The 26,677-nt window shown below is 40.7% G+C and overlaps 1 protein-coding gene across 19 annotated transcripts in view; it reads left to right on the top strand.

Moving 5' to 3' along the window:
• Window positions 1-503: 503 nt before the first annotated feature.
• prom1a (prominin 1a) overlaps window positions 504-26,677 on the top strand; it is a 99,527-nt gene continuing 73,353 nt past the window's right edge. For 9 of the 19 annotated variants that reach the window (XM_020648473.3, XM_065958535.1, XM_065958542.1 and 6 more), the window contains exon 1: window positions 504-1,246. In XM_020648473.3, the coding sequence (XP_020504129.2) occupies window positions 1,012-1,246 (235 nt within the window). In that variant the 5' untranslated portion in view covers window positions 504-1,011. The remainder of the gene's footprint in view (window positions 1,247-26,677) is intronic. The other 10 variants (XM_020648478.3, XM_020648477.3, XM_020648472.3 and 7 more) reach the window with 2 other exon arrangements.

Here is a 26,677-nt window from a genome sequence, read left to right as displayed (position 1 = left end):
GCACCTTCAAAGCATCAGATGAGACTTTCCACAGTCTGATTTAAAAAAATATATAATATGCAATGTGTGATTTAAAAACAGAAAAAGCAAAGTATTAGTTACATGGTTTATTATTTGCATGATGCAGATAATGTTTGACTGATGCATTGATTTTCAGAGATTTTAAAACAAGATGAAATATCCTTAACACATTTCCCTTAAATCCACCTCGGCTATAACATCTAAACACTGAAATGTTTTCCCATGTAAATTCAGCTCTGAGAGGGACCACACTGACGTCATAACGGGCATTTCATTTGATGAGTGTGATGTCTTTTTAGTGTTTTAAACAGTATTTTACACTGAGCTTTATTGTGAATGAAGAACATCATTCTCTTACTCTTATCTTAGTTATATTCCTCCTTATTATATCACCCCCCCCCCCCCCCCCCCCCACCCCCCCCCCTTTAGGATCCGTGTCAGCCTGAATCTGATTCAACTGACTACAAAAGACTGTTTAGACCCACGAGACACAACAGAGAAAGTGAAACACAAGATGTTCCTCCTCTCTAAACTCCACCCTCCTCTCCCCGGCAGGAGGAGCGCTTCCCTCTGGACCAGTCCTCCCCTCTTGTAGAAGTGACGGAGACGCGCACTCCCTCCCCCTCCCGCTCCCCGCTCCCGTGACGCAGCGCCTCCCCGTGCGCACCGATGCTGGAGTGGAAGCGACAGGCGCGCTCATCTCTGTGGGACTGATCGCGTCGAGGAGCGGAGACGGGAGGAGACAGGATCACCACCCAGGTCTGCGTCCGACAGGAGACCTCTTTCCGCGGGGGGAAACGATGCTCAAAACGAGACTCTCCGCTGGCAGCAGGACTTAAAAAAAAGCTGCGGTCCATTCATCTGGACACTTTAAAATCCGACTCTCAGCTCAGATACGGAAGATACGAATCCAAGCAGGTCATCTTCCATCTAATCTTTGGGTCGGGAATTTACCCCCAAGTCTGAAGGCCAGTCAGTCCATCAAGCACGATGTGGAAGAGCGGGATTCTCCTGCTGCAGCTGCTGTGGGTGCTCCAGGCGTCCGGTGAACTCCAACAAGAGACGGAGCCGCGGAGACTCCCACCGCCGGGAAAGTTGGATTTCGGTTACGTGCCTGCGGGAGTTTACGAGACTCTGGCACACTACGAACCGGGACCGATAGGCATCCTGTTCCACCTGGTGCACGGATTTCTGTACGTGGTGCAACCCAACGCTTTCCCAGAAGGTAAGCGTTCTCATCCTGTTTCTCAAAAGTATCACATAAATGAGATCAACGGGCACATACACTGACTGAGTGTGATATCTTGGGATAAGTCACTTTTAAAAGCTGGTCTGGATGTTATCATTTGTTTTCATGTTGGATTTATTGGTGTCATAAATATCAGGAGTCCAGGATCAGCTGTCTTCCAGTTCAAATCAGCGACATTACTGAGTCTAACACTCAGTTGGCATGCGCAAAAAACTCTGCATGCAAACACATTAGTTCCCATGGACGAACATGAATCAGCAAGCGGCCGTTTTGAACGGATGTTCTCCAGGTTCTCTTCTGTCTCTTTTTTTGCGTGAAAACGTGTCCACGCTTTGGAATTGCTGTCCACCCGTGCGTCAGTGCCGGAATTGCGCGGCACAGCTAAAAAGCGCACATGAAGGGGTGATGTTTCTGCCTGCGGCGCACTTTATGTCCACATAATGACAACTAATGAACCTCTTGCTGACAGCATAACATGCTCAGCTCTACACGCATCGAGACACAGACAGAGAGAGAGAGAGAGAGAGAGAGAGAGAGAGAGAGAGATGTTTATTTGGGCACCCAGAAAGCCTGAGCGCACCTGGATCTACGTGTAATACAATTAGAGCTGGCTGCTTAACCCACAGAAATAATGTGTGTGTGTTTAAGTGGGTCGTGGATGGTCAAAAAAGATGCAACACCCCACCATGCGTCACAGTCTGAAACACACCACGCTGGAACATTTTGCAGATTAGCAGCTCTCTGAGTCACCTTGTTAATTGGGTAATCCCATAAACCAGTGCGCCATATGTTGTTGGCCTTTTGAGATTCAAGTTTGTCACCAGCACTGAGGGGGGGGAGTTCATGTCCCTAATCCTATGGAGCAGCAGACCACTGCTCAGTGAAGTTGTTAGTTCACCCATGGGTGCACCCACGCAATGATGCAGGACGGGGAGTTGGAAATCATGTGGAAATTTGTTGGTTCGTTCATAACAGTTCAGCTGCAGACAACGCTTGCGCACACAGTTTTGACATTCCTTTGATTAGAGAGGCTCCGGGGAATTCATTATTATTTTTGGGTTCACCAGAATTTTGGACAGCGTGTAAGCAAAAGGCCATGATGTGTGTATTAATAGCAGCAGCAGAGCGTGTGTAGATATTTAACATGATGTATCCAGTGATCTGTCAGGTCTGTTTTTATGAAAACAGGCTGGTTTGCTGCAAAACCTTTGGGACTTGCAGAGCTTGTCATTTCTGCAACAGCATGTCACAGGAACTCCCTTTGCACTGATGGCTGAGCTGCTTGTTGTAAAACATAACGTGTAGTTGCATTAAAATGTATAAGACAAGTGAAGAAAAGTAGTTTCCACTCCAGCGGTTTGTGACTGGAGGTGGTGCAGATGTCAGAGTGGAGCTCTGTTCAGGGCTGAGTGGATGTAGCTCTATCTTCACTTCAGCCTGTGGTACAAACAGTGTGGACTTCTTCAAGTAGAGATTTAACTCTGGATCACAGTTTCTTATTCAGATATATTTATAAATTTAAAAGATTTATCAGAGAACAAAAAGTACAACCTCCACAGCGAAATAAATCTCATAAACACAGTCACAGCTTGTGTGTTACATTTTTTAATCAAATCCAAAGATGAAATATCATACACTTATTTGTTATCTCAGTCTGAACAGAGGACCAGGGAAGTTTGAAAATGAAGAAGAGTAACAACTGTGACTAAACAGTCCAAAAACCTAAAGGAATTAAACACATTATAATATGAAACTTTTATGAAAAACAGAAAAATATCTAATTTAAATCAGATAAACTGCAATGCTTCAATTTGGATAGTCTGTGGCTCAGTTGGTAGAGTCGGGGGTTCGATCCCCAGCTCCCGCAGCTACATGTCCAATGTGTCCCTGGGCAACACACTTAACCCCAAGTTGCTCCCACTGCTTCGTCTGCAGGGTGTGAATGTGTATGAATGGGATGAGTTACTTCGGATGGACACTTTGCACAGCAGCCTCAGTGTGTGAATGTGTCGGTGTGACCTGCGGTGTAAAAGCGCTTTGAGTAGTCGGAAGACTAGAAAAGAAATATACAAGCTCAAGTCCATTTACCATTTACCGTATTTCAGAATCAGAAAGGTTTTATTGCCAAGTACATTTACACATACAAGGAATTTAGCCTGAGCTGCATATATCAAACTGTATTTTGCACACTTGACTGCTTTTTTATAATAATTATTTATTTATTTATCATACTATGCACTGGCAGAGCTAGTATTTTGTACTGTTATCTATGAGTAACAGCTACTTATGCACATGGACCTTCATACCACTTTTTTTATCCTGGCTAGGTATTGTGGGCTCATGTTTTTTGTATGGGTGGGATATGTATATATGTATGTGTTGTGTGTTTGTATGTATGCTGGCTGCTGGAACACCTACATTTCCCTGCTGGGATGAATAAAGTATATCTTATCTTATCTTACTTAGTGTATTGGTGCTAAACAGTTAACAAGGAAATAAAGCAGAACTAGCAACAACTTAAACAATACAGTATAAGAAGCTGTTACAATATATAAAATAGAATTTAAAAATGTAAAATATAAAAATAAAAAACACAAAATGTACAAAAGGTGCAATGTAGGAGCTGTGCAGTGGACTAAGAGAAAAGAATCTTAGTGTATGTAACTAACTTTCTCATCTTCCTTCGCCCTGCCACCATAAAACCACCTCTTACAGGTGTTTTTTTTTTTTTAAAGGTGGTGAAACCTAGAATGACATCACCTACATGAAGCCTTTACTTCTGCAGAGACACGTGCCATTTAAAAAAACTGTTTTAGACAAATTGTGTTTTGACAATAACTTGTAGTTTCATCTGCAAACTGACAGGAAGTGATGATCGATTCTGTGACTTTGTCTTTTAAACCAGTTTCATTAAGCTCCTCTCTCAGCTGCTTGTCTATGAAGTGGATCATCTGCAGACGCTGTCACATTAAAACTACCTGGATGCATAAAGGAAAATATAGTTACATAGTTGGAATTCAATTAACTGTCAAACTATCGACCTGAGGAACACCTCTGACTGTGATGTTTCTGTATAATTAGCGTCGCTCGATCATCACTCCTTCTACAATCACTGCGTGACATTTCACTGAGGTAACAGCGTCTTTATAATCTCATCAATGTTTGACGCCGTCGACTGACACGTTCGCTCTCTGTCTCAAACACGCTCCGAGCTCGTGGGAGGCGTTATCAGCGAAGCAGCAACAAATGTCTATCAGCTAACACCTACACAAAGTAAATGTTCTGTGACATATTCTCTCTAACATTTTTTCTAACAGCTCTGAGCTGCAGCGTGAAAGTCTCGCCTCCCTCACACCTACACGCACTCGGTAAAACACACAGCTGCAACATGCCAACACACCGGGAGCATATAAGCTCCTTTCAGAAGAGGTGTTCATATAGCTCTGCTTCATTATGGCTCGCGTCAAACATGGCAGGATATATCTACAGAAATAGGCACAATACTCGACAGATGGTAAAAAAAGGTTTTATGTGTGACAACCCATGCTTTCCCCAAACCAGTAAAAATGAATGTAACCTACTGCATGTCCCTCATAAGCCTTATTCACACTCGCACAAAACTCCTGAAATACTCCTGAAGTTTTATGGGCGAGCTGCAAGTGTGAACAAAAAACAGACTGAAGTAGAGTAACTAGAGTAAAACTTTTGCACAGCTCCGCCATTTATATTCTCGCTAGTGAAGGAGTGGTGTCTACGGGGAAAACTCAGGGGGGTCATTTCATTTAAAGAGACACACACACCAAAACAGAGCGTTCAGAGAGAGCTGGTTTATACAGGGTCACAAACCTCCTCTGGTGCTTCATTCATGTTATATTTTGACCAAAGCACAGCACAGATCTTTCATTTAGACCACAGGGGGACTGTTTGAAAAGGTGGAGTAGGGGGATAATATGTCCTCTTTAAGGCAAACATTTTTCTTTAGCAGATTCTGTTGCTTGGTTTGCAACTTCTGTGTCATTCTTTCAGATCAGGAGGATTTCAGGCGCAGTCCACCTGAAAGTCTCTTGACATTTTCAGCTAGTGTTCTATTCTTTTTAATTAATCCTGGTGTAAGTCAGCCATCACTAGAGAACAGAGGTGCATCAGGCTCCTTCCTGCAGTTGTATCATTATCATTTCACGCCTGTGGGTGAGCTCCACTGGGGAGATGATGATGCCAGCCAGCGTCGTGCAGCAGATCCCAGTTGGAAAGTGTTTTCTCATTAACGTCTGGATTCCCTCTCCTTAAGACACCACGCCTAGGTGGATTTCAGATAAGAGAGGGACCGCTGGAAATCTGGCATGTATTCAAGAGAGGTTACAGTTGCCAGGGAGACCCATCTGCAGCTATCATGTGCCGGTGTGTTTTTTTGTTCACCTCACTGACGCCAGTGTGATGTGAGGTCAAACACTGAAGTGAAATATTCAAGGTAGACTCCTGCAGCTCAGGTAATGTTTATTAAACACTCATCAAAAAGGAAGGCCAGAGGGTTTTATTATTTTATTTTTTTAACAGCAGAGAGGCGTAAAGAGACTCAGTGAAGGACGCTCAGACATGAAAGACACCGAAGGGGAAAACTTCAAAAGATGTTGAACCAAGGACAAAGCAGAGATCGAAGCTCTTCATGACGTGCATCAGAGATTTAGTGGAATTTTTTAAAGTAGCAGACATATCGGTTCAATATGTTTCAGGATGAATAAAAGGTTTTTGAACTTATGTGCTGATAAAAAAGTATAGTTTGAAGCTTTGAATACAAAATATTAATTCTGTATTTGTACTTCGACCTCTTATAGTTTTGATACTAAACAGAAGTATCGTCTTATTTTTCTCCTGTCTTATAATGACCGTTTATCTGAATTGGGTTTTGTTGAGATTTAACACCTGACCGGCCTAAAGTTGGTAACAGACAAACAAATTATCAATATAATTATTTAAACATAATGCAAACCTGAAGAAGCTGCAGGCGAAACGCGTTCTTCGCTCACAATAAAATACAGTAAAATACCGTAAAGTTATTTTCAGTGTGCCTTGGAGTTTTGATTCACTTTTCATGATGTGTTTCTGCAACCGTGCACACCTGAGAACGTGTAGGCTGTACATGGGGGGTACCTTGCTGGCCCTTTATGTGAAACAATAATATGTCGGGTTAAGTTGCAGTGGTTGGCTTCGAGTACACAAATTGTGTTTTTATTGGGCGGCGGTGGCTCAGTTGGTAGAGATGGTCGTCTCTCAGCTCCTGCAGCCAGATGAAGATGTGTCCAATGGCAAGACATTTAACTTAGCTCCCACCTCTTCGATGTCAGAAGACTTGAAAAGAGCTAAACAAGTTCAAGTCGTTTACCATTTTCTTCTAAATCTAGTCTACCAAAACAAATCCAACGCATTAATTATTTGACTTTTTTTGACAGTGTTTTTTTGTATAATCGTTCGGTTGGTTTGCTGAAATCCCTAAAAGTATTAAGTACCAACATCCAGCCAAGTGCTTCATATGTTGATGAAACATGCTAAACTGTTGAGTTTTTAATCAATGTTTCTTTTGGCTTTAATTCAAACACGTCCGCTCAGTCGCAGTTGAACAAAGGTGTCTGTCTGACCTGCAAGTCTGCGAAGGCCTGCAGCAGGAAACACATGCCTCAGTTCATCCGTAGTTTTGACTTTAACAAAGGTGAATAGGAGAGGAAGTCAATATTTATAGGATAAAAAAAAGGAAAGACACAATGTCTTTTAAAGCTCCCACATTGTTTTCTATCTCAAAGTCAGATGTTTGTAATGAGGCTTTGTGTTATAAACTCTTCATGGTTTTCTCTCAGACTTGACCTTTGTTAAACTTAAAGTTACTCAAGACTGACTAAAAAGACTGAGAACACAGGAGTATTAAAGAAAATGTTCTCAAAATTGTTAAAATCTCAGCATTAACTCGTTTATTGCAATTATTTACTGTAAGGTCTGAAATTAATTATTATTAATTAATTAATCGCATGATATTTTGTCCCTTCAGGCTCTCCGTAGATAGTGGTCCTCAGTGTCTCCCTGTAGTCTCAGTGATGTAAAGAAAGGACACTGCTGCATCTTTGAATGTCTCATTTCACTTTAACAAACTCTCAGACAGCTCAGCGGACGAGTCCAAAGTAATATCCACCTTATGACATCACACATTGACCTGATGACATCACACATTGACCTTTGTTACCATTCCTTTGAAATGTTTGACGTCAGTTTGGGATCCCTAACCACTTCCTGTTTCTGTGCTTAACTTCATGTCCTAACCTTTCATCTACCAGAAGGTCCTTACTTTATTTCAAAATAAAAGCAGGGTTGAATTCTAACAGCGAGTAATGTACTTTCAGCTTAAAACGGTAAGAACATTTCAAAATAAAAGCCTAACAATTTTATTTAAAAATGTGAAATATTGGAATTTCAAACGTGCGATTACAGTAACTACTGAAATTTAGAAATGAATCACGATTACAAATTTAAAAAGTTTGACAGCCTTGATTTGAACACAAAACTTAACTGAAAAAACAACGTTAAGCTCCATCGTCTGTAATTTATCCAATAACCACTGAGCTTCCCAGCGTTTCATACTGGGTTAAATGTTCATTTTGGAAGCTTCCTGGAGTCAAACATGAGCATGGAAGATGTCATGATTTCACTTACACTTGGTTTTGACTTAAACGCAGCTAAGGTCCTCAAAGGTTCATTTTAACACCACTAAACAACCGAAAGTAGGAATATGAAATAAGGGTGGAAGAAGTAGAAATGTGTGGACAGGTCGTTCAGAGTGTGTGTGTGGATAACTGCTTGTTGCTACAGGCGTTGTTATTCTGCAGTTTAGTTTTTAAAATGATTAAAGAGAACGTCTTTCAACTGTGAGGTCAGGACCCGGGCAACATGACAGCAAGCATATGCTCTGCTGAAGTGTCCTTGAGCAACGTACTGAGTGCCAGTCTGTGGCTGACCTCGCACTCGCACATCTCTGCGGAGGAGGCTGACTGTAAACACAAATCTTTTAGTTGGGGGTGTTGACGCCGTGTCAGGAGAAATAGTGTGTCTGACTCTTGAGTCGTTCTTTTTTTTCAGCGTTTTTCTGGCCAGTCGAAAACATTCCTCCTAGTTGGATATTTCTTGAGCAGCGGGCACATCTGTGGAGATTCTCATTAGATGCTGTGATCATCCCCCAGTAGGGTTTAAATTTGCAATCGTAATGTTTGGCAGATCTGAGTCACTTCCCTGTTCTTGATATAAAAACAAGAAGATGCATCAGTGGCATGCAGAGTCATGTGTGCTGGAATGATGAGCTGGTGTCTGATTCGGCTTTTTTTAATAATTATTGTCAGGGGTCTCAAAAAGCAAATATCAGACACAGCTGGGTAAATCAGAGTACAAATCCCCGTATGAAAGATGTGATGTGAGGAGGGGATTTCTGCAGAACATGTTGAAATGTAGAGACCAGGAAGAAGAAAGTGTCAGCTTTAAGTTTTAGAAAAGTACAGTGAGCATGTTTTAAAGATTCATACCAGATCCGACATATGTGCACGTTTTGCAGAGTATGGTGTTCTTGTTGGTGCAGTGGGAGCTCAGTTGCTGGCGACGATGTGTGAGGGTTAAAGGTCGTGCAGACTGAACTGTGTGCATACAGATTCACTTGAGTTTTTCAGTTTGTTGACAGCTTGTCTCCGATGGCTCTGTCAGTTCCTGTGAACTCTTAACAGCTGATTCAAACAAAACAACTGCATACGTGTTTGCACTTCTATGAGGTAGTGTTATATCATTCTGAAAACGTAGGATTGTGTGAACAAGAACTCATAAATCCTACACCAGGGGTCTCCAACCTTTCTTCATCTGAGAGCTACTTTGAAAAAATTAAAGTGACCAAGAGTTACTGGCATCAAATCGCTCGCATTTATTTACATAGCAACACATCAGCTGAATGAAGCTACTGTTTTTACACTGTGTGAACTTGCAATAAGCCGATGCTTATCAATAATATTAAATTAACATCAAGGTCCAAGAAAAAAACATGAATATTTTACACTTCTTATTGTGCCACATACTGAGCTATGTTGCTGAAAATCCACATCAAAGTCGAAGAAAGCGGTGCATTTAAATTTCCATTTTTTTCTTTAACTGCAGTACCACCTTATCTGAGGTTGACTGTTGAAGTGATTCACTAGAGATTCAAAATGAATACACAATGCATTAAGAAAAAATGAATAAAATAAAATAGAAATGCATTTGTTTTTAATCTTTTCATATTTAAGACTAGTAATGCTAAGTTAAATCCTGGTTGTATATATTCTAATTCTTAGTTTTGATATTTTTAGTGCTTATTTACTTTGTATTTAATATTATATTGTGTTTAAATTTGCTAATATTGTGTGTTTGATAACCTGCTGCTGTAACGCCACAATTTCCCAGTTTGGGATCAATAAAGTAATTCTATTCTATTCCATTCTAAAAATGATCTATCCCATGAAGTTAACAAACATGGCAGTATGTGTGCATCCATAGAACTTGGTATTGCCCATCATATCTTTGAACAACCTTTCCTCTTACATTATATTTGATATAAGTCTAGAAAAAAGATATCAGCTTGACTCTTAAAAGTCAGACATATACATTTCATTTTTAGCAAACCTTTGCTTAAAACAGACAGTTGGCTCCAAACCAAATATAACTCTGCTGCTATGAGATGTTGAGAGATATGGTTACATCTTCAACCTAAGAGAAGAGTTACTCTTAGAGGGTAGACAGATTTAAATGCTTCATTCACAAAGTTACCAAAATGTATGAATTCATGAAAATTCGTACTAACACATACATTTTGAAAAAGCATGCCGGTGACGTCAACGGCGCCTTTTCTGAAAAGTTGAAAGATTTTCAACTTGAGCCCTCTGGAGCGGCCGCACAGAAAAAGGCGGAGCCGCGCATTTAGTCCGGGCAAAGAAGTGAACTACCTTCTTATACTGAAACAGAGTTAACCCTGAAGTTACCTCGATAACAGAAAATCCTGCTTCATAGTCTACCCCCTCTGTTGTCATGACGAGCCCCCCTACACATTTATTTTTGATGGTGTTGAATTATGTGAATTGGCATTAATAACCTCCTCTTAACAGATATAATAAATGAACATGAATATTATTATAAGGTCAGCCGTATTTTGAATGAGGTTTGTGACCTTTGAAACAAAGCCCAGAATTTTCTGTTTCCCTCTGTCCTTCTTATTGACACTTGAAAGTTATTCATTGTGAGACGCCACAATGCTACGAGCTATCATGTTACAAAGTATTCTATGGAGGCTTTAAATATCTGAAGGGCTGATGCTGTTTGTTACTGGATAATGTTGCAGTGACATGGTGACAACAATGTCTATGGTTTAAATAACGCCAGTTGATGCTTCATTCAACATACATTTTTTCAGTATTCAAGATTAAGATATGTCCGGCGTTAGCGAACACAATTAGTGCTCAGTTCAGTTTTTTTCTATTTCATTAAAATAAGAAACTCTCCTCAAATCATGACTGAAAAAACGGGATCATGTGGCTGCCTTTCGATTCTTCTGTGGGATTGGGTCGCAGCCCTCGGGCCCTCCGTCATGTCTGCATGTCCTCAATATTTAAAACTGTTCTCTGCTTCCATCTGTTCCACAACAAAGGTCAAACATGATGCGACAGGATTTAATATGACATTACCCAACATTTAGCATGAAAGCATGCAATTATTAATGATTTCATTGACATAAATATCATGCATTTAGCTTTGTTTAAAACTAAGAAAATTCACCATGCAGACGAAAATAAACAGCTGATGAAATGTATGTTTGCATGATTGCAGTCACACTGTAGCAGCGTCTACATGAGGAAACGTTGTGTATGGTTCCTGTGCAGTGTTTTGGTGCTGTCACACATGGTCATGTCACCGCTCTGACAGTGACGGCCCTAAGCAGCAGGACGCTCCAGGACACACACACACAGCCACAGTCTAACTCGCCTCCAACATAATGCCAGCTGATCACCAGAGGCAATGTGTCACTGCAGCACAAAGCCAAGGACTCCCAACGCAGGTGAAAACGTGCAGAACTTACACGCTTTTCACATCTTTCTGCCAACATTTACAGATCTTTTATCAGAAGAATAATACATCTACTCACACCTGTATGAGTAGATGCATACATTTTTTTTGCCATACATTTGAAGCAAGCTTGCATTTCTTATCCTTTAGGCTGCTGTCTGGATTGCATGCTCCAATAGTCTACTTATCATTCAAACAGCTGCAAACATCCACACTGTTGGTTTTTAACTTCTTTACTGCAGGCTTGAAATGGTAGAGATGGAAAACTCACAAATACCGCCTTTTGCATTTAGCAGCGGGATAATCTTGTGAAATTTGATGAAACTCAAAGAAAGATAAAATTGTGCTACGCTCTAGAAGTTAGAAAAGATTGCTGCTCATCAGGAGAATAACACGGTGCAGGCTGTCCTGATTTACAAAAGAGACAGAAGACAAAAGCAGATTTTCTTTTGTTTTTTTACACTTACCCAAACAGGGGCGTGCCTCAGACTGGGGTGGCCCACCTGAGGCTCTGACTTATGCAGGGGAGGCATGACGTTTGTGGGCACACACACATGCAAATTAATTACCCTTTCTAACCCCACTAATAATATGGACTTGTAAAAAACACAATATATATATATATATTTTTTATTGGTGATAAGGTGAACAAAAAGAAACAAGAATATATAGACATGACAACTAAAGCGAGAACTAATAAACAAAGACAAAAAATATAAATAAAATAAAACAGACAAAATTGACACAAAATAGCAAACAGCGAGGGGAGGAGCGAGAAAATAAACAAAAAATATAAATAAATAAATGAAAATAAAAAATATAGATAAATAAATGAAAAATAAATAAAATTACCGTAGTTAGAGAAAGGAAAAAAAAAACACAATAAGGTAACAACATATTTATCTTCTAATCTTGATTCTTTAGGGACTCAAAAACAAAAAAAACAGTGCAAAGTAACATTTTAAGTACTTAGGAAATTGCATGCATACTCTTGTACGCTGTCTAACATGCAAAAATACATTTATTTGCAATTAAGTCTATTGCAAGTTCGAGAGTATGCATGAGTTTTTCCTACAAAATGTTTAATGGAAAAAGCAAAATATCTATGTATAACTGAAAGTAGTTAAATTATCCTGTCAGAATAGTTGATTTGTACTTAAGTCCCGCCTCTGATGGGCAAATAGCCAATCATACATTTGGATTTTGGGATGGTGACTGGTTTGGCCAACCAGATTTCAAGGGGGACCAATGCCACCGCCTGGCCTTTAACTTTGTATTGTTCTTTCTGCTGAGACCCCCATGGTGAATAAGACATCAGGATTAATTATTTCAAATGAAAGATTTCCAGTTCACATTATTGATTGTGTTAAAATTAAACATCTTCCTTAAATATAAACTTTAAAGTAAGCCCATCTAAACTTTGTATGAACCCTGCTGCTGTGTGATTTTGAAGCAGAAACAGCCTTGGGATGAATGTTTATTGCAATAAAAGTACTGAAATACTTTTAATATTTTGGACTGTGACACAAACAAACATGCAGTATTGAGACCCAGGGCGACAGAAATATAGAGATGGGATGTTTATTGCTATTTCCAGACGTTATTGGAGATTAAAATGAATCATTTCTCGCAGCAATATCCTTCAATGTTCATCCTTTTTAACACTAAGCTCAGCTATTGTCCCATAAATCGTCCAGGGGAGGATCATGATCGTGTCATTAGCTTTAGGATTGTGTTTTAACTTTCTTAATTCATGTTTTTTTCTCATGAAAACCCTGCGCTGCTTTAATGTGTAAGATATTAAAGGAGAGAAACACGTTTTTCATTTCCGCCTGGGATGTGTCTGCCAGCAGGTGAAAAAACCACAAAAGTGATAAAAGCTCTCGTCACACGCCGGCTTCTTTTTTCATTTTAAACTGATGCTGCCCCGGCTTTATGGGGGGGGGGGGGGGGTGGGGTGGAGATCACGCTGCATAATCAGAAGAACACAAAACCCAAAACATCGTACAGCGCTCGCAGTCCCTCGCCTGCAGCGGCAGTCCTGTGGAAGGGTATCAAAATAGCCTTTAGCTACATGTTTCTACTCATGAAATGGATCCACAAATCTGGGATTATAGTCTTTGTGAAGGCTCAGCCAGGCAGGAGAGAGGTGCACGGTCGGGAAAACCAACGGCTTCAATCCAATATGATTATTCAGTTATTTGAATATGTGACAAATATCCAAACTGAAATGTGATAGGTTTTTTCTTATTTTTTCTTCAACAGTGAGAAGTTGTAAATGACTGAGAAATCCAAAAACCACATGGAGCACAGATGACACATTTTAATTTGATAAATAAACTCAATAGACTGAACATTTCAAATGTATCTGCTTAAAGGCTTCATGTGTGATTTTTCACACTGAAATATAATAGAAATCAAGTATGTCCTCTGAAAATAACTCTGTGAGTCATGACTGTCTACAATGGGTGTAACAGCCCAGTGGAAAGTTACAGTGTGGACGTTGATGTAGTGGACAAACATTTGCACATTTTGCTGCTTAAACTCTGCCAGCTCTTACCTGATTCATCCAGGTGAATTTAAGCTTAGTTTTTTTTTAAATGGGGAAAATATGAATTATACTTGTGTGAAAAAAATACCTAATGTTTACAGAAAAAAGACAAAAGTTTATGAGATATTTGACTTAGTAGTAAACTCTTTTTAAGCCCTGATGTCTCCACGTGAATGTGACACCACTTAAGAGCCACTTATTTTCTATGTGATCACCAAACGCTTGTTTAGGGGTGACTTGGTGCCTCTGTGACTCGGCGCTGATGGCATGCTTAGTAATGAGACAATGGAAGAGTCAGAGGTCGGATCTCTGTCACAGCGGAGCGTGTGTCAAAAGCTGGGCGTCATATTCAAGAAGAGACGCCGCCTCACTACAACTCTCTGAGGCTGCATTTAGAAACAACAACAACGTGTGCTGAACATGTTTTCTTTCTTCAAAGTTATTTTTATTTAATTTTGGATAATTACACACATTAACACAAACAGATCCCACCCCCCTACACAATCCCCAACCCCTTGCTGTCACTCACGTATAAAGACTCTTTCACTACCTCGCCATATTCTGTTGACAGCTAAGATGAAAGAATAGTTGTTGAGGCACTTGGTGAAAAATAAACACACATAAGTATTAATAATAATATTCTGATGTATAGATAAAGTAGAATAAAAATATATATATATATTTAAAAAAAGCCAGAAGCAGCATTACCAGGTCAGTAGATAGAATGGGTCAAGGCAAAGCAAATTCACTATTTATTCCTGTACGTGTGTGGAGGGGTTTGCCAAAGAACGTCAGGAACGATCTCCAGATTTCATTAAATTTATTTTCAGAACCACGCAGTGTGCATCTGATTTTTCACCTTCTGAAATTGAAGGTGGGGCAGTATCCTTCCACCTCAGGAGTATCAGGCGGTGAGCCAAGAGAGTGGTAAAAGCTACAACTCTTTTCCCTCCGATTGGTAGCCGCGTCCCCTCGGGAACTACTCCAAGAAGAGACATAAGGGGGTCTGGGTCAATTCTAACAGCCAGAATGGTAGAGAGGGCTTCGAAAATAGCTTTCCAGAACCCCTCTAAGTTGTGGCATAACCAAAACCTGTGGATCAGTGTTGCATCCACAGTCTTGCATCTGTCACATGTAGGATTTATTTGTGGATACATTCTCGCTAATTTGGATTTAGGAAGGTGTGCACGGTGCACCACTTTAATGAACATGTTTTTTTAAGGTCCTGAAGTTTATCTTCTTAGCTAGATTCTGTTGTGCTCTGATCTGCTCAGAAGAACTTTGCGGGGCCACTCCAATATCAAATAGTCGACATTAAAGATGTAGAATATTTAGGATCTGATATCCTGATGTGTGAAGGGAACCCCGAGGGCAGCCAAGCACACACTCTGGGTTGTAATGTGAATAAAAAAGATAAACAATTGGGAAGCAAGCTGCAACAGTGTGGTTAAAATCTCGTTCACTTTCTCCATAGTGGATTCAATTATTAACCACGGTCGACTTACCCCGAGCTACCTGAGTGTGAATCGATGGTTTGTGCTCCTGTGGAAGACACAAGTTTGTATGATATCAACATTGTTTTAAGAAAAAAAAAAACATGCTCTATCCTCGATCTAGAGAAAAGAACTACACTATCCACAATCCTAGAGTGTCACACATGATGTCCATGATTAGTGGTGCACTCTGTTGCCATGGAAATGTATCCTGCTCTCAGTGCTAGCTAGTCTAATGATAACATTATAATGACGCAGTGAATGTAGTTTATATATTCAACAACAACACAAAACTACAAGATAGTACAACACTTGTATTACCAGTATGAACACTATAACAACTACAGAATTCGCAATGGATTGTGGGAAGGGTAGTTCCTCGACTTCGGAAAAGTACACAGTCACACCCTTTTCTCCGCTCTCCAATCGTTTTTTTGCGCCGAATCAAATGTTTTATAATCAGGCATTGAGGAAGCTGCAAACTTTAAAGTTGAATGTTTATATGCCTGTTGAAAGTTAACGACGACTTGTTTCTAACAAGAATCTTCAAATGAATTAGACCACCAACACAGCAGATGCTGATTACTTTCTTGCTTCTCTCCGTTTCCTTTTTCTTTCTGTTTTTTGTGCTTTCAGTTTTCCGCTGTAAGAGACACATTTATCCTTCAAAGAGAAGCTGAGATGAGCCTTGTTACAAACACAAAGACCCCCCCCCCCCCCCCCCCCGTTTCTGCCGGCTTAATTTGCTTTCAAATAATCTTTTGTGTATTTATCTTGTCAGCGCAGAAGTTTAGGAGGTGTTTGGGTTGCTTCTTGAAGGAACTTCAAAATGACTAGCGCTTCAAAGAAACGCTGTTAAACTGAGCGGTGCTTCAGCTTTGGTTCAGTTTTTTAAACAATACAAATTGTTGAATTCAAAGCATCGCTGCACGACTCCATCACAATGAGTCGCCTGGTGCATTTCCAACACTTGACTATGAAAGGCCATTCATTGTGTCATTGAGTGTGTTCTTATGGTATACGAAGAGGGGGGAAGTAGATCAGTAGAGTGAAACGAGCAGCTCCTGAACTCTTGAGCGGAAAGTGATGCATCTCATTTAGAAAGCTCTTCTCTGACAGGGCCTGGCATATTAGCCGACTGAGTAAAGGGGGGGAGATAAGAGCCGTGGCATTAAGATAAGTTGAATGTTTGAGACGTTTTTCAAGGTAATGTTATAATGCCACCATCAGCTTAAGCTCGCAGCTATCTGGCAGAGCAGGTGAGAGAGCCAGACTGAGTGAAAGCAACGGGGAGAGAGACGGAAATCTAAAAATCGCTGGAGCAAGAAAGGCTGGTGGAGATATCGGCTTATTAACCAAGAAAGAAAAAAAAAACATTAAATGCTTTATATGCGATTTATCACACTTAAATGTAACAGAAATCATCAGTATGCCAGTATGCCACTGTCCCACTGTCTGTGATGTTCTCAGAGTTTTCAGAGTCCTATCTTTAGTTTGTTTACATCGCCCGGACGGCCAGCTGACTCCTCCCCTCGTGTATAAAAGTTGTTTAATTGAGGGACTAGAGAAAAGAAGAATAACATACTGTACTCACTGCTTAACTGTGTTTCTAGATCACGCTCATTTCAGGTAAATTTACATGCAGTGTGAAGATACCAGCATAATAAAGATCGCTAGCATTAGCATGCTAACACAACAATGCAGCGTGAGTTGTTTTGGTTTCATGCTGGTGCTCAAGGGCGACATCTGCTGGATCAAAAAATCACATAGAAAGCGTTTAAAGAAAAAATAATAAATAGAGTTGGAGTAAGAGCTGTCAGTTCCCCCGGATGCATTCTGGGACGTCATATTTGGGTCAGGCTGGGGAAGTCAAGCAGGCAAGGCTGAGGGCGAGGCGAGCGGTTAAGTCCTGCAGAATGGAGGACAAGTCATGCATCCACTGTCCCCTTGTTGTTACGCTTCATTGGTGGTTGTAATTGTGCAACTCGCTATGAGTCGATGTGGTGAGTTGTAAAATGCAGATGTGTGTTGGTATGAGTTCAACCTGCCAATGCTGGAGGGACGACCCACTCAACAGACTTCCTGTTCAGTGTTTTTTCCTTTAGCCTCAGCGCCACTCATCACACCCCTTCACTTTTAGTCATTTGTAGTCGTTGCTCAGCGGGTCCAGAGGCTGTTCCTCCTCAGTTTTGAAGTGTCATGGACATGGCAGCATAACAACTCAGGGGAGGGTTGTTTTGGCCTGTAATGAACCACTCGGAGACAAACTGGCTGTCAAGTATAGGCTCTAAGAAGAAATGTAACTGTACAGTGTGTGTTTGAGGATCAATCAATCTCAACCCGCTCTGGCTCGCTTGGCCAGGGCTCTAGGACTCTCAGGTCCTGATTCACAAAAGGATTGCTCTGCTTTTTGCCCCTGCTTAACCTTTGCCAATCATGGGCGGTTCTAGGCAGGGGCCAACAGGGGCCAGTGCCCCTGTAACACTGAGCTTGGTTCCCCCCTGTGGCCATCCCTCCGATAGGAAGAACTCCCCTAATAACACGTAAACAGTATTTGACTCACAATCTAGTATTTAATTCTGTTACTGAAACAAACATCAATCATGGTATTTTATGTTGTGTTATTTAATGATGTGAGCTATTATTTGGCATAACATATATATAGATATATATATATATATATTTATATATATATATATATATATATATATATATATACCTGACAAAACAACTGGCCCCAGTTTTGCCCCCTCAGTAAAAGTGGTCTAGAACCGCCACTGGTGCCAATGAGTCATAAAGATATCGTCCAAATCACAAATTATCCCACAGAAAAGGTTGATATTGAAATCTTTTTCTTATATCAACTTTGTCAATCAATCAATCTTTTTTCCTAAAGCACCAATTTGTAACAAACATTATATCAAGATGCTAAACTAAAGAGCAGATATTCTACTCTTTGTTTTATTATCTACGAAGATCCAACATTAATCCATCATGAGCACTCAGCGACACAAAGCGGCAAGACATAACAGCAGTGGCAAAATGGCTAGATTAAGTTTTCCTGGTCCTCTCCGGGAAGTTTTCCCTCAGATAAAATGAACCCATTTCTCTATTTGTCGTTTAAACTCTGCAGGTAGATGTTATAAAGTCTACTCTGAATTGTCTGCAAGTCTCCTCTCTATCACCTGTGCAGCGCGGCCTCTGCCTCGATTAGCTGAAGGTATAATCTGGGACCTGGTTTACCTTGCCTCCAGACTCCAGAGCCAATCCTCTTGGCCGTCCATCCAGCAGCAGACACGCCGACCAGACTGTGCTGTAGGCCGCTTGTCCCTTTGTCCCTGAACTCTTCAAAACGACTTAGCCTAAAGGTTAGAATAGCTGCCATGCAGCCTGGAGGTCATGGCTCAGTTTTAAAAGGTCTTCTGTGTTTAGCTGTGGGAGCAAGTTACTGAAAATAAGTAACCATGCACAGAGATACTAACTGAGTAACTGCATTAAAAGTAACTAGATGGTTGGGAAAGTAACTTTAGCATTACTAGTCTTCAATACTCATCTTTATGTTGACATTATTTACTGTGGCAATGTGAGAGGAAACAGCTGTCACATTCACTTAACATTTTAGCCATTTTCAACATGTACTGAAGGCGACAGACTCAACAGCTGATATGAAGCATGTCGTCAACAACAGACCTGTCTTATCAGTCTGTTTGGTCTTGGCTAACAGATCATGGAGCTGGTGATGTTTAAAGGATTTATATGTGATTTTTCACACTTAAATGTAATATAAATCAAGTATATCCTCTGAAAATAACTCTGTGAGTCATGACTGTCTACAATGGGTGTAACACCCGAGTCCCACTGTCTGTGATGTTTTCAGAGTTTTCAGAGTCCTATCTTCAGTTTGTTTACATCGCCAGGACGGCCGGCTGACTTCTCCCCTCGTGTATAAAAGTTGTTTAATTGAGGGACTAGAGAAAAGAAGAATAACATACTGTACTCACTGCTTAACTGTGTTTCTAGATCACGCTCATTTCAGGTAAATTTACATGCAGTGTGAAGATACCAGCATAATAAAGATCGCTAGCATTAGCATGCTAACACAACAATGCAGCGCGAGTTGTTTTGGTTTCATGCTGGTGCTCAAGGGCGACATCTGCTGGATCAAAAAATCACATATAAAGCCTTTAAAAATCAAGCCTTGTCTGTTAAGATGGAGAATCTCCTCTTTGGTCTGTCGAGCTAACGCTAGCTGCTCCTGCTGGTCTCCTGTGTCTGCAGCACCGGGCTCTCTAAGAACTAGTTTAGTAGAAGCATGTTGTTGTTTAGCTTTGTGCTTGGTGAGATTAGAATGACTGTTGTTGGCCGTGGACAGTTTTTTTAGTCTTGCAGACAGACTTCAACTCACCACTAGCTTCTTGTCAGTTAACTCGAGCAGGGAACTATTACGTCGGTATTTCTAAGACATAAATCTCCCGCCTGAATGATCATCAGCCTGTTTGTGTGTTTACTGTGAGTGACGTTCTTTCTCCCAGGATGCTACTGTGCTGATGTTAGCATAACATTAATGTAATGTAGTTCTTGGCCATTTCACATTAAGTAACGAGTGACAAGTTGTTTTAAATTTCTGTAATTGTAACGGCGTTATTGAGTCAGAAAAGTATATCGAAATACACTTCTAGTTAACGCAAAATTGGCTAGCTCAGTCTGTAGGGACTTGGGTTTGGAACCGGATGTTTCAAGTCTCGGTGTGGACCAAAAATATGGAAGTTGGTGTGGTAGCTGGAGAGGTGGAGGAGCCCTTGAACAAGGCACCAAACCCCCAACAGCTCTCAATAACAGAGTGCAAACCAAAATTTCCCCTCAGAGATTAATAAAGTATGTAAAGCAAATAGTAGAGGTGTGACAGTAGCTCGTTGGGTAAATAAATGGGCTTCAAAACTTCTTACATTTCTGGATTTCTAACTTTGGACTAGATCTACACTACTTCAAATTGAAATAAACAAACTACAACACTATTCCTGCTGAATCATAAAATCTTATGAGCTTCAAGTTCTGTCTCTGACTTCACAAATGTCTGCACTGTAGCTTTGGGCTCTTCTCACCAAAACTGCACAGCATCACGTCTGTGTGGATTCATCTCAATCATTCAGGAAGAAAAGACATCAAAACACACACATCTCTCCGGCTCTGCTGCCTGATCTCACTTAAGGAGCTCCATGTCATTTAGTTTCTTGCTTGTTTTTGTAGTTCTGACACCATGAGTGATACAAATGGGAATAAGGGTGCAAGCCTCGGAACGCCTCCCTCCTCGAAGGCATTGTGTGGTTGTACACACAAACAGTGACATAAGACGTTGCGTAAAGGCTGAAAAAGGGGGGAGTCATCATTTTGACTCTCTCACCTGCAGGCGGCTGACAAAATGAGTGAAGTCGGAGCAAATGTCAAATTGTCAGTTTCAGAACATTCAAACAAATTGTCAAACAGCAGAATGATTACATGAAGGGGGTTTCAGATGCTGCTAGAGGGTCTTAAAGGCAGTAAATAAAATGCACATTCATGTTTTTATGCAACAAGAACTTCCTCCTACGACTGTTCTCCTTTGGAGTTTATCTCCATGTTATATTCAGAGTCAACAACAAGCCTAGAAAAAGTCAAACTATCATATAAAATGCACATCACAATTTCCCAGAGCTACGTCTTCATGACGCAGAATAGAATTCACAAATACTCCTCCTACAGGCGTATCAGTCAGCTTTATGTTTATCACTAGCATGATTCATTGTCCCGTTCCTTAAAGGTCCCATATTATGCTTTTTCTGGTTTTATTTGCTCTTTAGTGTGTTTTCCAAGTGTCCTTTGCATGTTTAGGAACATCTATGTGCAAAAATTCAAAGTCTGCGTAAACGCGGCTTCTCCTACCTCCTCCTGTTAGCTGCAGCATTAGCTGCATGTAACGCTCGGTTCTAGTCCCCCTCGAAAAAAATTTGTCAGTGTGAGATCACTGATCTAAGCCCATTGGCTTGTTGTGGCCCTGCAGCTCATGTTGCACACCCATTAACTTCTGTAGCACGCCCACGATATGCCGTAGCCTGCGGTAGCACAGTAGTGTTAAGGTGCTAATGTTTTTGCTCCCCTCGGAGCCAAAGTGGCTGCATTCCCAATATGGTAAAAGGGACGGGACATTTCCGAGAACCGTGCTGAGCGACTGACCAATTGCGGCAGAGCCGACAGGCCGACCAATCAGATCAGACTTGGCACACGTGGGGACTCTGAACGTGGGCACTTCAGAGCCTTAGAGAGAGAGCCAGAAGCGAGCCGGTGCATGGAGCGGCAGTTCATGAAAACAGACACTTTTTTATAACTTTAGCTGTTGTGAACATACTTTAGTAGGTACATAGATTAAATATATGAACCCCAAAAAGGGCAGAATATGGGCTCTTTAAAGACACTGGACAAGATTGCAGAAAGTCCCTATCCAGTAAAACATCCTTTATGAGTGTCCGCTGCCATGTCGCCCAGATTTATTTTGATCTGTCTGGATGAGCATTTCCTACCATCATGCGATATGCACTTTTTCATCACGTCACATGTGGGGACATGGTTTTATTTACAGTTCAAGAAAACACATTACATTTTTGTTTAAAAAAATGGTGTTAAACAAATATAAAAGGTTGGTTTGATTATTTTTTGTGAGTGTGACTTCTGTTTTGTTTGTTTGTTTGTTTCATTTGTTTTGAAATAAATTCTTGGAACAATTTTTTGTTCTGATATGTGATAAATGATTACTTACTACTGACCTGCATGTTTGTTTTTTTCTGTATGTTCTCGTCTGTCTCCTGTGTGAAGTGTGAGACTCCAGCTGTAAATGTGCAGGCAGGAGAGACTCAGCTGTTTACTTGCAAGGCCGCTGCCAAAGTGCTCTCCACACACCCACACGTATTCATTAACTGTGTGGAAAAATTCACATGGTCCCCCGTCTTGTTTTCTGCATTTACATGAGAATAAAAAACCACAGGTGTATTCTGCTTTAAATCAAAATGTAGGGGATAATGTTCTCATAGTGTGTGCTGTGGGTCACCTAGACCGACTAATACCTTTTTTATGAGTTACACCGCTTTAAATACCGAAGAAGAAGACGAAGGAGGCGCACTCCCTCCCTCTCCCTCAACCTGTTTCATTATTACAGTTAAATTCTGTAAATGTCATTGGTGGGAAAACTGAAACAAAGTCAGCAAGATTAACAGTTTTTAATTTAAAAGTTTCCACCTTCTAGTTGTGTGTGTGTGTGTGTGTGTGTGTGTGTGTGTGTGTGTGTGTGTGTGTGTGTGTGTGTGTGTGTGTGTGTGTGTGTGTGTGTGTGTGTGTGTGTGTGTGTGTGTGTGTGTGTGTCCGTAAAGGAGCCTGATTCTCTATCCATAGTTACAGCTTCTATGGTAACAGAGTGTTTACCTTGTGCGGAGGTGTTTTTTTTTTTTTACACCAAGCTCCTGGGAAGTCAGCTCTGATATGAACAGTCAGCCCCTGAGACACACACACACACACACACACACACACACACACACACACACACACACACACAGGCTTGTTCCTCTTTATCTGAAACATGTCAGTTAAATGTCAAGTCAGTGGCGCACTAACATTTACCAAGAAAATATCTGATGTAACCGTGGAATAAGGAGGAGTATAAGATCATCTACACAACCTTCTTATATAAATATTTGAATGTTTAGAACATTTAGTATTCAGGACAATACGTACGATCAGGTTGTTGTAAAGTGAGTGACGAGGGTACTACAACATTTGTCTTCGTTAATAAGTTCCAGCAGTTATGTGGCAGTGATGGGATTATTTACAGGCCTTTCATCGTCTGTTTGAAAGGATCTGATGTTTCTTTCACTGCATCTTAGAATGTATGAGAATGTATTTTTTGCATTCAACAACAGCTGTTCGTACCTCTTAAAGTAAAGCAATATCTATTTATTTTTTGGCATTCATTATTGTTTTATTTTGGGCCTTTCTTGGATAGGACATCTACTGTCCATTTACAACTCTGTTTTTGCACATTTACATCTATCTCCAGCAAAGTATGTTGTATTTAATCTTTTCGTATTAAGACTAGTAATGTTTAGTTAAATCCTTGTTGTATATATTCTTATTCTTAGTTTTGATATTTTTAGTGCTTATTTACTTTGTATTTAATATTATATTGTGTTTAGATTTGCTCATATTGTGTTTGGATAACCTGCTGCTGTAACGCCACAATTTCCCAGTTTGGGATCAATAAAGTAATTCTATTATATTCTATCTGAAGAGAGACAGGAAATGTTGTGAGGAGAGAGCAGGGGACGACATGCAGCAAAGGGTCGAGGTTGGATTTGAACCGACCGAAATGGCTGCTGTGATGAGGACTATAGCCTACATACATACATACATGGGGGGGCTCAACATAACCGCTAGGTCATCTGCACCGCACCTTGGATAGGAAATCTAAACAGAGACAGAAAACAGGAGGAAGAGAGAGTGAGGATGCATCAAATTGACTTTGGTTGGACGACTATCAGTTGAAGTGTGACCGGCCGTTAGGATCCACTGTGTGTGAGGAGAAGAAGAAAAAACAAAGGAAAGGAAAGAAATGCATGGCAGTTTGTGTAACTCTGCTCCAGGAGTCGGTTACATTTGCATAAAGGTTTCTGCTGTTGTCGGTTAAATTTTATCTCAGACCATAAACCTCTTTGAAGCTTTATACGAGATGCCATGGCAACTGTACGGCCTCTTGCAAATCTCTCAGGTACAACACACATTGATAGCAGCAACTTGTGACTGGGATCAGATCGCTGTAGTTCAGCACTACTGGCCCGTAAGCTGCTGCACAGAGACTCACAGTTTTAAGACTTTGTGTAAATCAGTGTACTTCTTCCAGTGATTAAAGATCCAACAGAAAACTCAAAGTACTTGGTCTTTTTCGATTCTCTGATTTTTCTTTTGAAATTTTCAAAATCCAAAACAAAAAAACACCAACCAGAATTTACATTTTTTGACACTTCAACTCCACTATTACCCCCTTTACCTTTTCTGAAGATTATTTCCTTTTTAATATAGATGGAAATGGAAATAACAGGAGCAAAAGTGAATGATTCTCAATGGACTCCTACATCACCTCCAGCAGACACCCAAGATGGACTATGTCACAAAAGTGTGAATGCATTCTGTCTGTCGATGCAAGTCAAATGTTTACTTTTCTTAGTTACTTTTCATAACGCAAAGTTATGATTTTGATTTACAGAAAAAACAAAAATGGTCGGATCAAAACACTTGTAGCTGTAGGGGATGAGTGAGGTTATTTCACACCAAACATTTAGCCCAGTCAGAAACTTTTTGACTGCTCACTGTGCTCATTCTGTAAATTAGTGGAGTGCTCCTTTAAAGTCGAGGCGACGCCTTGTAGCTGTGTTTGTTTCCTTGCTGTAACAGATGTAGCGGAGGTGGAATCAGACGACGACCTTCTGTTGTGCATCTCTTCTGTTGTGCATCTCTTCCTCTCTCCGATTTTTTTTTTCTTGGCCGGCTTCACTTTGAACTCTCGTAAAAAAACTTTCTAGTGAACACAAACATGCCAAATGCATAATCTGAAACTACTGAAAAAACTGTTTGGTAGACATTCAGTGCACCTTATGTCTGCCTGCAGCCTGTGGCATGACGTGAGCTTCCTAAAGGAGTTAAACATCCTGGTTAACAGTCGAACATATTGGCCAACACAAACACAGATATTAATTTGCACATTTATCTTGTTTACTCTGATGGCTGCGGCGTTGTTGTTCTGCTCTTTGGCTCACCTGCGTCAGTAAACAGCGTAGGAGGTGCTTTGCTTGATTTTCTATCATTTTCAGACACAGTGTCCTTCACTGCTTTTCTATCACTCTGGATTCTGTGTGGTTATATTTCTGTTTACTAGAAGCAGTGTTGCTTCTGGTGCCTTCTTAAAAAAAAAAATACCCACCCTGTTTTTAAAACAGCAATAACTGTGTGTTTCACCAGACACAGAGCAGCATGAGCATTCATTACAGGTTGTGTTTTTGTACATCCAACTTATCATTTCACTTTTCCTTCAGCTGTTTTGTTTTCCAAAGATTCCTCAGGGACATACAGCTGCTTAACTGCTAAATGATACACTATGTTCACCTGCTCATGAGATATTGGGCGTTTTGTTTTATCCTGCTGGATGTGGAAAGAACACAGACGAGAGCAGCGGGATCCAAAAGAGTAAAGTTGAGGGATGGAAAGAAAAGCTGTTTAAACACTTAATATATCTGAGGAAAAATGCAGAGACTGGAGACAGCTGATTACGTTAAAGGTCCAATATGTCTCCAGATATCTACTTAATGAAATGATAAAGTGAGCTTACTATCTGATCAGACATTAAGGAAACATGCTATGTTGAAGTGCTGGCTTCTCTGACAACAATGCAGCAGCCAGTATGTCCTCCTTCTAACTTTAGATTCTGCTCCTGAATGCTCTGGATTTGTTTGGACCAGAGAAGGTAGGTGCTTTTAAGACACCCACTACACGTGGCCGTTTTGGATGCGCCTCTATTTGCCAGATATGAGAGCAGTTATCAGGTCAACAGGTGTTGCAGTGATGGAAGCGGGTCAAGAGAAGTGGTTCAGATAGAAGTGATTGTACCCGACCTAAAAAGCCTCTGCATGTTTCTAATAAGCTCCACGAGCAGAAACGTGCTCAAACTAGGATCAATATTGGAGATGCTTTTGAAAAATGGAGAGAGGTTAGAACACAGAAAGGTTTACAGACCCATGCAGAGCTGGATAAACACTGAAGCTTCAGAGTCCACCACATGGTGACCTGAGTGAGCATGGACTCTAGAGAGGAGGGGGACATATTGGTCCTTTAAGTAACCTCTTTTTAAAATCTTATGTGTATCTCTTTATGTCACAGGAGCATCAGGAAGGCCATTCAGAGTTCCTCTCTGCATTTCTGTAACTCCTCCTTTATTGTGTGTGTGTGTGTGTGTGTGTGTGTGTGTGTGTGTGTGTGTGTGTGTGTGTGTGTGTGTGTGTGTGAGCCCTCTCTGGTTTTCTGTGTGTGTGTCCTCAGATAACTTTGTGAAGGAGAATCTACATAGTTAGCAACATGGTTCCTCTGTTCAGGAAAAAATCCCCCAACCGGCTCTCTGCTTTGTCGCCCCGCACGCCTTACAAGCAGAGCCGAGGGGCTGAATGCAGTTTTGTTGTGAGGAAG

This window comes from Labrus bergylta, chromosome 9, assembly GCF_963930695.1.
Source record: "Labrus bergylta chromosome 9, fLabBer1.1, whole genome shotgun sequence".
NCBI classification, from domain to species: Eukaryota; Metazoa; Chordata; class Actinopteri; order Labriformes; family Labridae; genus Labrus; species Labrus bergylta.
This window is presented reverse-complemented; position numbering and strand designations above follow the sequence as displayed.